The 14,402-nt window shown below is 41.3% G+C and overlaps 2 protein-coding genes across 7 annotated transcripts in view; one reads left to right on the plus strand and one right to left on the minus strand.

Annotated features, from left to right (window-relative positions):
• LOC107273342 (serine/threonine-protein kinase 26) overlaps window positions 1–14,402 on the plus strand; it is a 53,970-nt gene that overhangs the window by 21,555 nt on the left and 18,013 nt on the right. Inside the window, exons 1-2 of one of the 5 annotated variants that reach the window (XM_015751436.2) lie at window positions 8,218–8,773; window positions 12,767–13,270. The exons of 1 other annotated variant lie outside the window; for it this stretch is intronic. In XM_015751436.2, coding sequence (XP_015606922.1) covers window positions 12,989–13,270 — 282 coding nt within the window. In that variant the 5' untranslated portion in view covers window positions 8,218–8,773; window positions 12,767–12,988. Of the gene's footprint in view, window positions 1–959; window positions 1,560–8,217; window positions 8,774–12,119; window positions 13,271–14,402 lie in introns of those variants that run through there. 3 more of the 5 variants (XM_025090666.1, XM_015751437.2, XM_015751435.2) reach the window with 3 other exon arrangements.
• The window catches only part of LOC112495186, a 20,485-nt gene continuing 10,831 nt past the window's right edge, over window positions 4,749–14,402 (minus strand). For both annotated transcript variants that reach the window (XM_025090669.1, XM_025090670.1), the window contains exon 3: window positions 4,749–5,018. In XM_025090669.1, coding sequence (XP_024946437.1) covers window positions 4,915–5,018 — 104 coding nt within the window. In that variant the 3' untranslated portion in view covers window positions 4,749–4,914. The remainder of the gene's footprint in view (window positions 5,019–14,402) is intronic.

Raw genomic sequence — 14,402 nt, forward strand, 5'->3', positions numbered from 1 at the left:
CACGGTACGTTGCACCTTGGCTATTTATAACCGATCGATACCCGACGCTTCTGCCTCTGATCACTACCGACCATCGGTACCTACGTGCGCCATACGTACGTAACGTATGTCCAGGTATTTTCAACTCGGCGATAAATGCCACCGCGTGCGGTATAGTTACGCCGTACGGGTTATGGATTTTTCTACCTTGCCGCTGTTGCCTCGCGTGTCTTGCCGGTGATTATTTTTAGTGACCCACCCCGTGTATCGTACGCGGTGCCGAGTAGCCGAGTAACCCAAGTAACGTTCCTGTAGGCGAACCCGCGTTTACTCTGTAGGTATATAACGTCAGTGGCTTAACGTATTGTACATGCGGATCTACGTTATGGGTGGTTACTGTGGATACGCGGCAACGGTATACCGGGAGGCTTGATTATAATTCATTACCCGTCCAGATGACTTGGGACCAGGTTGCCGGGGTATCCAGGGAAGGGGATTGGTCCATGTGGGATATGGGTCGGAGGAAAATCAGCATTGAGTGCGTTGCACTTTATTATCGATAACGAGCATCCTGACTGATGACGTATGGGAAATTTTTTTTTCTTCCAGGGAATTTGTAATTTTTTTTTTTTATTAAGTCCGGTACCACGGGAAGCGCTGACGGGACTCTCGAGGGGGGTAATTAAAACTTTTCTTGTGATCCCGATAGTTTCAGATGACTCGCACTCGATCATTCGCGTCCGATGGGTTAATTTATTAATCGTGCGCGATTAGCCTGTCGTTATGCACGAATGAACAAATACGTCGTATCTTCGATTAATTAATTTTAATCGGCCGTTATGTCCTCGCGTGCAGGCTACCCTCTCTGCGATGCGCGTTAATTGCTCCAATTAAGAATAGATCGGGCACTCGAGATTTTCACGCCTGGTTTCACGTACGTCGGTGTGGATGGTAGCTGTATGAGTTTTTGAGATTTTTCTTTTTACCACGATTGTGGGTTAGAGTTCCATAGGCATCCCGTGTATATACGGGAGTATATACATACGTAAATCTTGATCTTACACACGTGCGCCCAGTGTGCGATATTTGCTCCGGTCGTTCCCAAAATCCAAAGTCAATTTTTGATTTTCAAATTTTCAAAATTTTCGATTGACAATTTGTTTTTTCTCCATTCCTCCTTGCAGTTGCGAAAATTAATTTTCTTCGATTTTTCATTGTCCCCGTGTGAACGCTCCTTTATACGGCCAATTCACGTGACCTTCGCGTAGCTTCTTATCTGCAATATCTGCATATCGATCTGCTCGCGGCGCTAGCGCGAGTTATGAGCTGAACTGGCGAGTAGCCAGGGTGCATCCCCGAAAGACAATACACGCGAAGAGGCGTCCCAAAGGCCACCCGGGAAAAGGAAGGTCGGTGCCAAGATGTTCGCCGCCATGATCTTGCACAAGCACAGCAAGCACAGCGGCAACGGGAATCACGGGAACAACAACGGCAACACGGGCGCCAGTCGAAATATCAATAACAACAATCGCATCAACAACAACGTGAACAACCTGAACGAGGCTGTCGGCAACAAGTCGGTGAGTATCGATCCAGGCCGTCGATTTCTTTTTTCTGTTCAACTCGGCCCACGTGACAAGATTTTTGGGAAATTTCAAAATTTTCATTAAAATTGTCTCCGGTCCCCCCCGCGTCGTCGCGACGACAAAGGAATGCGCCTCGGCGACATGTCGCTGACGGAAGCTCGTCGAATCGTATCTATATTCGCGCTGTGAACGCGGCTTGAGCCCCGTTCCTCCTTCCACGAGAGAAACCTGCACCAGAGCCAGACTGGAGTTTATTACGATTTTGCTCCGTCAGGTGCTTCAACCTTCCTCACAATTTTCCAAGCGAATTCCACTTCGGCCGAGAGTACCGGGAGTCTACAGGGAGAGCCCATTCTTACGTAATTCTCTCTTCTCTGTATTCTAGATTTGCGTCAACGATTTCTCTATTACGGACTCGAAATCGGTGTAAATATTCAATGCTGCCTTTTTAATGCATTCCAACCCATATCGACAGTCTGATATCGTTCAAGGAGCCAGTCGGCGGCACCGTTCCTTTTGTATGGGAGATAAAGAGTCCCTTTGGACTTTACGTAGCGTGTATATATATATATATGGCGCTCTTGGAATATATGAGTCAATTACGTTTATCGGGACTGAGAGAGACATAGGGACGCTTATACGTTCTGTCAGTCGGAGATCTGCTCTCGAAGGGAGCGGATGCAAATGAACTGGCGAGATTAAGTCCTTTGTATCGTTCGTACCGATATCCCTCGGACTTTAAAGGGGCGTACGCAAAGGAGTTAATTAGCGACTAGATTAAAGTCGTTCTTGACTGTGTATCTGTCGCTTGGTTGAAATTATGTCGCCGATAGATGCATGTGTAAGGGGGGGGGGGGTTATAATTAAAAAAAAAATTTTTATTTTTCACGTAAATATAAATCATGAAGATTCGCTCGGTGTGAACGCAGGTGGATATATTTTAAGTGTCGTGGGTCAATTTGTGGGAAATGTAGGATCTCATTACCGGGGGTAATGACGACGACGAATTCGCCACTTAGAAATTCACCCTGCGGTAATCAAATCACTCTTTGGGCCTCCCTTATGCGCTAAGACTCTAGGGGTTGGCTGTGTTTCCAGAAAAAAAGAAAATAAAAATACTCAGAGTCTTGAGAACTTTTCTACCCTTGCGCCACTGCACCCTCGCACGCGAGGGTGGTTATACGTATCAGTCAGCCAACCACGAAGGTCCTTTTCGTTTTAAAGTTTAACGAAGGAGGTCGCGCTCGGTAAGGTAGGTTGTGACCTTACCGATCGGCACGATTTTCTATATCTTTTTTTCACCCTCGATCCGCGCGTCACTCTCGATATTCATCGGATCTCCAGCCGGCACTGTGTCCGTGCGCAGTCCTGCGTCACTCTTCGTCTGGAAGATCCCAAGGGGTGAAAATGGACTTTTCTGAAGATCTGAACGAAGATGGTGGTTTTGACGAATAAAAGAGCGAAAGAGAGGAGAAATATGATAAATCCATAATCATGAAGAATTTCGACTATGATTTACCAGGTAGGGAGGTTGTTCGGGTTATATATATGTACCATGACGATCATCCCCCCCAGTGACGTAAGCGTTACGTCATCGGGCACACCATTTATATTTAGCTTCGTTAAAAGTCCGTTGAACTCCTTAGGGGGGTTGAAAAGCTCTTCGAGCTCCCAGGGCGGCGCGATAAAGCTCGGTCAAGTTTCTTAACGATTTCACGCGGTAAAGATTATACACGGTTCACACGCCTACAGGGCGATTCAGTAGAGACGTACCTGCGAGCCCAGGTTGAGCTTTGCCATAGAAATGAAACGACCGACTTACCTTACGGTAAGTTTAATCTGAATCCTGTGAATGTATACAGGGTGTACTGTATTATTTGGATCTGGTTCAAGATTCTCAGCACGTCGAGTGCAGGTTTGCCTTTTTCAAAAATATTTCTCTCCATTTTTACGACGGGGCTGTATCCCGTGTGCGTTATAACGGGTGTCCAATAAATTCCGTATCACCGTTCAAGACCGCCAGTCGTTTAACGTTACCTGAACTTTGACACGGTGGCTCACCTGTGTACCGTCGGACTACTACACGTTTTACTGGTTTAATCTATAGCGAGAGCTACACCATTAAACACTTACAGCCATTAATGCATCCGTATATACCGCGAGAGCACAAAGCAGGAAGTTCCGCAGGGTAAGACCTCATCCTCTCTCTGATGGTCCCCCTCGTAATGGCCTTATAGAGAGAACCGTTGCAAACGGTGACCTGCCGTAAGCTCCTTCCTCGTATAGGTGAAAAGGACTGTAGGTATAGGCAGCGAGCCTTAACTGTCCTGCAGGTCTTGTATACGACCCGTCGAAGCTATAGTCCGCGACAATTTTTCATAGAAATTTTTTTTTAATTTTTCCTCTTCCTCCGCATGGCTCGTCCACTCGTGGTAGTTTTTTTTTTTTTTTTTTTTTTTTTTAAAAAACCTCGTATAGGTGAAAAGGACTGTAGGTATAGGCAGCGAGCCTTAACTGTCCTGCAGGTCTTGTATACGACCCGTCGAAGCTATAGTCCGCGACAATTTTTCATAGAAATTTTTTTTTAATTTTTCCTCTTCCTCCGCATGGCTCGTCCACTCGTGGTAGTTTTTTTTTTTTTTTTTTTTTTTTTCAAAAAAGGGAAATTCGGTTCGACGGGGTGGCGCGGAAATGCGATAATGCAGAATTTGGCAAGTCCTCCTCCTGCTACCCGGTAATTCGTATTCCGCGCGACTTCTCCACGTCATCCAGTATTTACTAACGACTGGGCGCGTCCTCAATTTATTATTTATGAACGATGTATTCCATGCGATATGGTCTGGACTTTTGTATGATTTTTATATGTCGGATTTTTTTTTCGGGATACGAAGGGGATGACACTGTGTCTGAATCGGTTAAAATCGAACAGGTAAGGATTGCCAAGGTGGCGGGTATATGCCGTTGGAAATTTGACACAGGGTATAAATCGTATTTTTCGAGGTAATTCGAGTCCATGGAATTATTAATCAGACCCTGTGGGACTTTTGGCTTGATTACGTATCCCGTGGGAATCTAGGGGAAAGGCAGGGAAAGTGATGCTACAGGTTGAAAGGATGAATAAAGAAATTATAAATCTCACGTGAATCATATATAGATATACTATCCGTTGGTATGGTACATGAAATGGTTATTGGGAATTACATAATATTTCGCGATATTAGAAATATCGTGTGTTACATATTAACACGAGGGGTCGCTGATCTTCTGAAATGTCATTATGGCATTTTCTGCTGTTCCTTCGTTGTGGTCTTCGATACCAATCGCTTTTGGTATTACCGTACGTTATATGTCATTGTGAAGCTGGAATCTCATGTGGTGGCATCTCAAAATAATCTATAGTTCCCTTTGCGTCCAGCAGAGTTCCATAGTTTCCGATGGTCTTTGAAAATGGTTCTGGTGATTTACAAGAAAAGGCATTCATAAAAATTTGATGCGAACTTCCTGTGTTCAGCATATGGAACACACCGTCAGGAGCCAGCATCTCGTGTCTACCTGCACTGAACGGTACGGATAGGCTAGACGAGAAAGTACCGACTAGTTTCTTCAACAATATTTTCTTTAAGATTATTTGGTCAGAACTTTGGTAAAAACTGCGAGAAAATATACAGTACGTTAAAATCTGTAAAATTCATAACTGTTTCAATAAATTTTTGTATATAGGATCCTGGACGCGAAGCTGGAATTTTATTTTTATGAATATCATTTTTTTTTATGGTAAACGACCAGCTGAATGCTATGCCAACATTTTTGTCGCAAGCTTTCTTTTTGACATTTACAAACGATACTTTTTTTTTGAAAAACTGAAAAATATGGCGTCTAGACGCTTTTCTTACTACGTACTTACCTTGAATTTAAAAAAAATCTGTGAGGGTGCAAGTCTTAGCAAACAACGTTAAAAAGAAAATTTATGAAAATCCATACTTGGGAGGGGCTAACTTCACACTGGTTCAATTTTTGTATCGATTTTGTTACCTCACTGTAATATTAGGCAAGAGACACATTTGTATCGTTGCGCTCTACTTCTTGTTTAACATCTATTCTGATTAGTACAGTGCATATATATATATATATATATATATATATATATCAAATGGCTATAGCCATATTTATTCCTCGTCTCCCTTACAACCTTTGCATCCTTCTCTCTTATTTCATTTTTTTTCTTTTTTTATGTAAACTGCCCCTCCTACCTTTACTCTCTCTGTGCACATATATATATATATATATATATATACAATTCCTACGACCGCATAGCTACCTAGTTCACCAACCGATTGTGTCTCTGACGTCCCTTACGATATCTACCCGGTGCTCTGTAGCTGCTGCTGCCTTTCACTTCGCTATACTAACTTCGCGCCATTGTCAGCTGCGCGCAGGCAGCAAGGTTGTGCAACGACATTTTAAGTTCTGGAATTGCGAAACCAGAGCGACTATCCAGGCCGATTGGACGGATAAAATCGAGCGCTATATTTATTTAATCTACACGAGTTATATATAGCACAATATATTGTATTATTAATTTTCGTTAATGAAAATCGGCTTTACGCTGGATGTAAGAATATTTATGGTATCGAATGTACTTGTGTATTTTCGATTCGTCGGTCTAACGAAGGTTCGGTACTGCCTGAGTTTCAGTCCGATAAGAGTCAATGATCTGTCAAGTTGGCGAACGCTCGGAGGCAGATTTAAATTTGGGGGTCGCTAAGACGTGTCATGGTCGAACTGTAGGGTCAAAATTTGATTTTCTTGAAATGCATTTTTTTTTGACACTTGGTTACTCTTTTCTATGATTAGTACGAAATCACACGTGGGACAATATTTGCGTGAACTTTTAACGAAAATGAGAAATTTTTGGCATTTTTTACGAAAAACTATAAAAATCAGGATTTTGATTATGGATTCTTTTTTTTAAAATGATTATTCAACTCTGAATTCGCGTGAGGTGTCAATTCGATTTTAATCAGTTCGTACGTAATTTGTTATCTTTTATTGAATAGTACAGGGTGACTCAATCCAGTCTTTCGTCATGCGCACTAAGTCAATTTGATACGAATATTTTGCTGTGCTCTTATCACAATTCCATTACACTCAACGTACGCACGTATGACGCATCGTGCTCGAGTCAAATAAATTGGCGGTGACGAAGGTCGCTAAAAGAATAAATTGTCAAAACTATCGAAACTCCTAATCGATATCACCGATCGATCGATAATTGGTTCTAATCTGCCCCAAAAGTTTCAGTATCACTGTCCTCGTACGTATAAAATTTCGGAAATCGAACAATTTCCAAATTTCCCAAGTTAACGTAGCGCCAATGAAATGTTGCATGCTCATTTTGACTTGAGATGAAAAAAATCGATAATTGCAAATAATTATAATTTTATCGATTTTATTTTACATTTTCTTACATTTTCCCATTCCCCTCCCACCACCGTCCCATATATATACCGTTGTCCCCAAAACAGTGCTTTTGCACTTTTTTCATCTCTCTTTTTTCCCTCTGCCCCCCTTATATACGTATCTTTCCTCGCCGGACAAAATTTTCTCCCTCGCACTTATCAACCCTATAGAGGAACCCTATATAGAACATAAGAGGCACGTAATAAGTATTGAATCGTGTTAAAGGCAGACGGCATCGTCCAGTCGTTCCCCGTTACCGTTCACGACAATAGCCAAATGCACAGGGATCGGGACGACCAGGGTAAACACAGTGACGGAAGGCAGGCACGTCAAAACAAACCATGTCCAACCGCGTCTGTCCCTGAGCGTCGCTCGAGCGTGGCATTCGAACAATGAGCCACAGAGACAAAGCCGACTTCCGGTTTTAAGGCCGAGCCCGATACGTGCAGCGAATATCGTCATCCAATTGAATTTTCCTGTCATGAAAAATACGACGGACGTACGAATATTTAATAACAGGTTAATTTTCAGTCCCGACCGATACCCACGTTCTGTCTTACACAGGGTGACGCAAAAGTCACGACAAACAATTACAGTAACGGGCATCGCGCAGCCACGTGTTATACTTTCGCTCAGACACGCCTTATAATTTCCCAGCCAAATTACGTAATCAATTACGATATTATTTGCTGTAATTAAATAATTAGCCCGGTTGTATTTTTTTCTACACCACCCACCTGTACGCATATCTTGGATGGTTATATCGAAGATACGCCGTGGGTGGGAAATATCTTTAATTAGAAAATTAATTAATCACGTGGTTTGTCCAATTAGTGGAGACAAAGAATTTTCCTCGTTTCGTCTCGTTTACTGTTTGAACGTTTTTTTTACACTTTTGAATGTCGATGAACCTTTTTTTTTTTTTTTTTTTTTTGAATATTTAATTTTGACCACTTTTCATGTTTGCCAAAATACCGGAAGCTACTGTACATAGATGTCTTAATTATGCATTTACGTATGTACAGTACGTGTTTACCTCTGTCGAGGACCTGGCGCGACCTGTACACGGCATACCCCGTATACCCGGTGTCTTTATTTTTCATGACTCTCAGTCCCCACTTCGACGCTCCGAAGTCCCACGAAGAACCTCTGGCTGGACTCGACTCGACGTACCTTTCTTCGCGCTACTCCGCCACCTCGTGTCAGTTACGATCCGACCGCCGCGGACAATATCCGACAGATCCGCGCGCTTTTCGAATCCCTCCGTACGGGAATGCGACCGTTTGGATTTTACGGGGTTCACGACGCGCACGTAAGTGACCAGTGCGGCTGGCAACTTGAGGGAGCGTTTGGTCAGGATCAATCGGAGCTTGTGACTTTATATAGGCTTTTACGGGTAACGTACGTTTTATGATCCAAAGTGAAATATATATCGATCCCATGGATCCCACAGTGTCCAATGATCTATACGGGTAGATCAAACTGCGACAATCAACGTCGTTAAGGTGTTTCAACGTGTGTGGTGAAGTTTGGGGAATTTTTTTTTTTTATTACTAAAATCCAGTGATCGATCTATCGACGTGTTTGGTGATCGATGACAATCGATCGAGTGATTGAATATCGAGAATTTTGTGCGCTGGGGATAAAGTAAGCTAGTGTGTGTGTGTTTTTTTTTTTCGGCACGGTAGGTTAATCCTACTTGTGGCCAGGATATATAGAGCATAAAACTATCGTATGTGGAGTGGACGGTGGGTAATTCCACATACGCGTATATACCGTGTGTCGAAAGGAGAATGGAGGTTGAGGCTGTGTAGGTTCTGCTCGAAATAATTGTTGCGCTGCTTTAATAGGATCTGTGTCTGGCTTTAATCTGACCTTTTTCACTTGACAGCTGTCACATTTAATTTTCAGGTACTTAGGACTTATGGGTAGAAAGAAGACATTTTTATTTTTTCGTATCACTTTCCCGGTTATGTATATTTCGAAACTGGATTTTTAATGTCTCGACGAGATTTTTGAAAAAAAATATCACTCCGCGCTAATTCACTTCCGTGGAACGTGTTTCTCCGCTTCGACTGCAGTACCCAAGTCTATACTGTTTGTATCCAGCGTTCGTTCACTTTCACTTGACAGGGGGAAAGACAGAAAAAAAAAGGTTCTTTGACTCAGACATTATATAAATTAGAACAGAAGAAAATTTTTTATCCGATTCATTTTGTGGATTTAAAACAGTCTTTTGCTTGTTTCTACGGACTTTCGTATTTATCAACTTGGGCTCTCAACGTCTTGTTAACTCATCTTTTATTCAACGATAATTCCCTAGAAAATATTTACTCTGTTTCTGTATTTACATATCAGTAGTAACATCTGGTGTATGCATGTATATATATACTGTCTGACGATTTTATTATCCGTTACTACTCGCTGCAGTTACACGTCACGTGTACTGCCTTGTCTGACCCACCACGTCAAGTATCTACTTCGAGTACTCGGCCGAGACCCGTGCCCATCCCGTGCCTGAATTCTCTGGTAATATTCCATTGTCCAATAGATAGGGACCTAGGGATGCCTAGGGACTTTCATCCCTGGTGCTTTGGAACGCGTTGCACGGGGGTACCAGAAGAAACTTTCACGTAAAGCCGAGACGAATTTCCAGTAACGTATATACAGTTACCGGCGGACATTAAAATACAAGCTGTGCGTTAAGGTACCGTCACACTGGTACCTATGACCTAAAGTAGCTCTCGTATCCGCTTACGCGATAGGATTAACAATTAAAGATCGGTTAAGGACTACTTCGATTTCTCCCGTCACCGATCGACTACGTGATTCTTTTATTTCTACGGCGGAACCCATGGCAACGGTAGTAAACAATCTGGCGCATGCGCACGGGACGTTCGTATATTACGAACTTGCGGACACGCGTTATTGCATTTTCTTTTACGACAGATATTTTGAATCCTTGAACTCTTGGATTTGTTCTTGGATTTTTTGGAGGGGAGAACCTTTCTTGTTATTATTCCTTTATATAAGTGTCTGTCTTTCGAGGCGGCTCCCGACCCGTCGCTCTAGGTTATGTTCGGCTAATGGCAATTTTCCCACGTTTTCTCCGATTCGCGCTGTGACGACTTGCAACACGGGAATGGAAAACGAGAGTCGGCACGAGGTTAGGCGGACGAAACTTTGCTCGCTTTGCGAAATCATTCATCTTTCTGACCTTTCGAACGTTCACCTTACGTGGGTTTCGCTACACTTCGGCTAATTAATTGTGCACTCGAACTTCCGTACCTGGGCAATTTTTACTTTCACATGCGCACTGTATCTGTCAACGCGCTTAATGGCTTGCACTCGCTGCTAATGATTTTTCACTCTCGATTATGGCGCAATTAACAGTATGTACCAATTACGTAAAAGGGTATTAACCAATTTTACTAGTCATTATGTCACTCTTGTTTTATGATTAATCGGACAAATTTTTTGTATATCAAACTTTCGGTCATTTATTTGTCGATACATTGATTTTCCACTTTTTACAATCGCGCTGATATTTAATTATTTTTTCGCGAATCAAAATTATTGCGATCTCCCAATCAAGTTTCGTTGTCATAAACAAATTTTCTCAGTGTACACAAATTTGGATATATGTATACACAGAGGTATCTCACGTAAGACGAATTATGTATCACACGGATCGATCGTTCTTATCAGTCTTATCAAAGAGTCAAAATTCTTTGTTGATTTTACAAGATCGTCCAATCGACCATTTATTGACCGGTTATCAATGCTTATCATTTTTAACAAATCTTAGGAGTACCATGAAAATTGAAAAAAAATAAAACTCAAATTATAACGCGTCACTATACGCGATAATAAAAAAAAAATTACTCAAAAATATTCCGGGAACATGTTATTTTTATATATTTTTTTTCTTTATATCCAAAAATTGGCTTCAGCCATGCCGGGGAAATTTTCACGTGATCGCCATAGGAATACAAAAAAGAATTCGCGACACGTGCCAAACTTCGATATCGGCTTTCGCGCGCGATAGAATCCCAATGGCCGTTTCCCCCCATCTGCAAGAAGAAAGAGAAGAAAGATACATAAGATAAGAAAAATAAAGAAATCCCTCTTACCGTTATTCCGACTCTCCGTTAGCGTCCGTCAAAACGCCAAATTTCTCTAAACCCGTGAAATTGCCTCCAACGATTTGATCTGCGACCGCAATAGTTTTTTTTTTCCCTGTTGGCAAGCTTTGTCAGTCATTCTTATACCCATTACTAGGAGTGTATATACATATATATATATATATATATATATATATATAGAACGTCAAGTCAGTCTTTCGTACCACGTGGTAATACAAGAAAAAGAAAAAAAAAAAGAAAAGAATACAAAAGAAAGAGAAAAAGATTTAAAAAAAGTCACTAAATGCTTTTTCCGCCGCCAGCGGTGGTTTCGCTTCGCGTCTTTTATTTTTAGCGCTTTTTACACCAAATCCCGGAAGAAGCCACGACCCGAGAAACACGAAGTTGCCCGCCGTTGCGTTCCATCGTGATCTTGTCTTTTGCTCCAGTTTTATCGTAACTCCTCCTGTACCCGTAGAAAGTAACTCGACGATATAGAAGCACTCTGTTACTCTTTGCCGTAGATAAACAATTTTTTATTTTTCAATTTTAATCAAATCTGATGTATAATAATATTTTATAAAAGATAAAAGATCAAAGCAAGGAACCGCTAGGAATCGCTAGAAAAACTTACCCTGGAATCGCTAGGACCTATCACGCTTTCGTAATTCCCTAACGTAACACTTTGGATGATTTGGCGAATCTATCTTATTGGCTAATTTTTTTTTTCCCTCTTATTCTACCACGTTCGGCTATTCCCTTTTCTTATGATCGATACACTTTTTCGATTGGGTCGATAGCCTGGAGATTGTCGTGTAATGGCGTGACCGATTCATCTTTCTTTTTCATAGACGAACCGAGAAGATCTAGTACGTCACATTGGACTATGTATATACGTATATGTATATCGTTCGTTACGAAATTTCGATATATCGATAATTTTCGATAAAAAAAAAAAATTATATCACTGTGACTTTAATTTTAATCCATGATATTAATTACGTCACAGGCAGATCCTTTCTGGTTTATCGTTGATTTCACGAAAGTTTTTCAACCCCGCGAACGTTACGCCATTTGCAACTCTTTAGATTGGGATCAGCTCGAATTATCATATCGATCGATCGATCGTCTTACCGTGCGAGATCTATGACACTTTAGGTTATATCTGATTTCATATTACTGGTTAATACCGTAGTTTTCTTTATGTCATCTCCGCGTGATTGGCCAAGTGAAACTCATCCGAGATAAACGGCGATGATAAGCCCATGCGATAATGACAACATCGCAAGTTCATAGACGTAAAAAGGCAAATTCTTAAACAGACATCAATATTGTCTCTGAGAAGACGTAGAACGATCTGTTAATTTTACAAAGTTCTACGCCATATCGAGTAGATCCATTCTGACAATCGTACTGATTACAAAGGAATTTCATAAAAACGTATTTCACGATTAGATAAGGGTCACGTAAATGTGATGGAAAATTTTTTTTATAAAGGTCAAAAAAAAAGTTAGAAAATTATAAGCCTCGACTTCCTTTCCTTCGATGCGTTTCACCCGGGAGTCTCGTTGCTCGAAGGATCCGTGAGATAAAAAAAAAAAAGAAAAATTTTCCCAGAAGTGAAAATAAGAAGAAAATCTGTAACGGAAGAAAAGAAGAAGAAAAAACAGAGTAAAAATTTTCGAAAAATGTGGGTAGTGAAGAAGACAGTCTGCTAAAGTAAAATGCTCGGAGTGTACGAACGTCGTGGAATCTCATAGAGGACTGTACGGAGGTTGTAACAGTATAGGGGAAAAAAAGGCGGGATATTTGAACCGCCGATAAAAGTTTTTAAAAAAAATGCGTAACGGTACGCAAACGCAACAAACGGCCGTAATGGCACCGCCCCACCTGAACGGATCGGCGCAATTCATTTCCGGCGGATACGTCGGCTATCTCTCTCGTCAGCCCTGGAACGGGGGTCAGTATCATTCTCAGAATCAGAGAAGTCCCGGCAGACCCCTATCGCACCCACCGCCGCCACCTTCCAGACGAGAGAGTCAGAGGCCTCCGGCGAATAACCCGAAAAGTGCTTCGTTGCCAAATACACGAAGCGGAACCCATCGAAGTGCAGCGCCATCGGTGAGTTTTTCCTGAACTTAGTAAATGAGAATAAACATGCCTACGAGGTACATGGAAATTTTGAATAAATCTCTTTAACAGTTATTACTTTCATTCATGTGTCGTATGGGTGGACCTAGTGGTGCTTATCGAATGACTTATCAGATAAAACTCCGAATGCCTTAGCAGTATGTTGAAGGACATAGATATCCGCCTTGAGGATATATATATATATATATATATATATATATATAGTAAAGTCCATGGGTGGCGTAAATTGAAAATCGTAAAACACATTACGAGGCGAGCGTTGGGAATAATAATGCGGATACCCATACTGTCGCCGAGTTGTGCGCGAGGCTTAAAGCATTTGCCAAATATGAATTCCGGCGTTTACGTTATCGTGCTCTAGCAGCAACATGTGTTAATAACAAAATTGTCTTGGACTTTTTCACTCGAGAGCTTTTTCTCTTTATTTTCGTTTAGTTCCTTTTTCTTTGTCTCTTATCGATTTATTCACTCTGAAATTCCAAGAGTCGCTCGACTGACTCATGCATGTTATTTTCTTGGGTTGATATATCGATATATATATATATATATATGTCGTGGAATTCTTATGACCCATTTTTTCAAAATTGTTTTTTTTTTCCTTTTTTTTGCATGATAACAGTATCCAACTTTTTTACTATTAAATTTTTTTTTCTTCATCTCGTTTCACTATAAGCCATTAAAATTTTTCTTACTCGCCGTTAGCCTCTTTCACCAACACCCAGTATAATTAACGAGTATTAATCGCGTCCCGCCACTCCCTTGCTGCCTACATAAATAATCCAAAGCACATTCGGCCACAAAGTTAATCGTTAACGGTACGAGAAAGACGCCGTTTATGCGCCACGAGTATATAGAAAAGCGCGCTGCGGAATAACGTATAAGGCTTAGAGTTCTAGAGAGGCTTGGCGTTAGAATATACCGGGTGTCCATACGATCATGAACTATAGAGAATGGACAATAGAGAAACATACAAAAAAGAAGTGAAAAAAAAATCGTGCCACCCTATACACCCACGCAACTGTCGAAACGCATTGTCACTAGAACCAGGTTATCCAACTGCGATAGTTAATAACTTTGTCAAAAAAAAAAAAAAAAAAAAAAA

Source organism: Cephus cinctus, unplaced genomic scaffold (genome assembly GCF_000341935.2).
Source record: "Cephus cinctus unplaced genomic scaffold, Ccin1 Ccin1_scaffold1576, whole genome shotgun sequence".
Classification (NCBI taxonomy): domain Eukaryota; kingdom Metazoa; phylum Arthropoda; class Insecta; order Hymenoptera; family Cephidae; genus Cephus; species Cephus cinctus.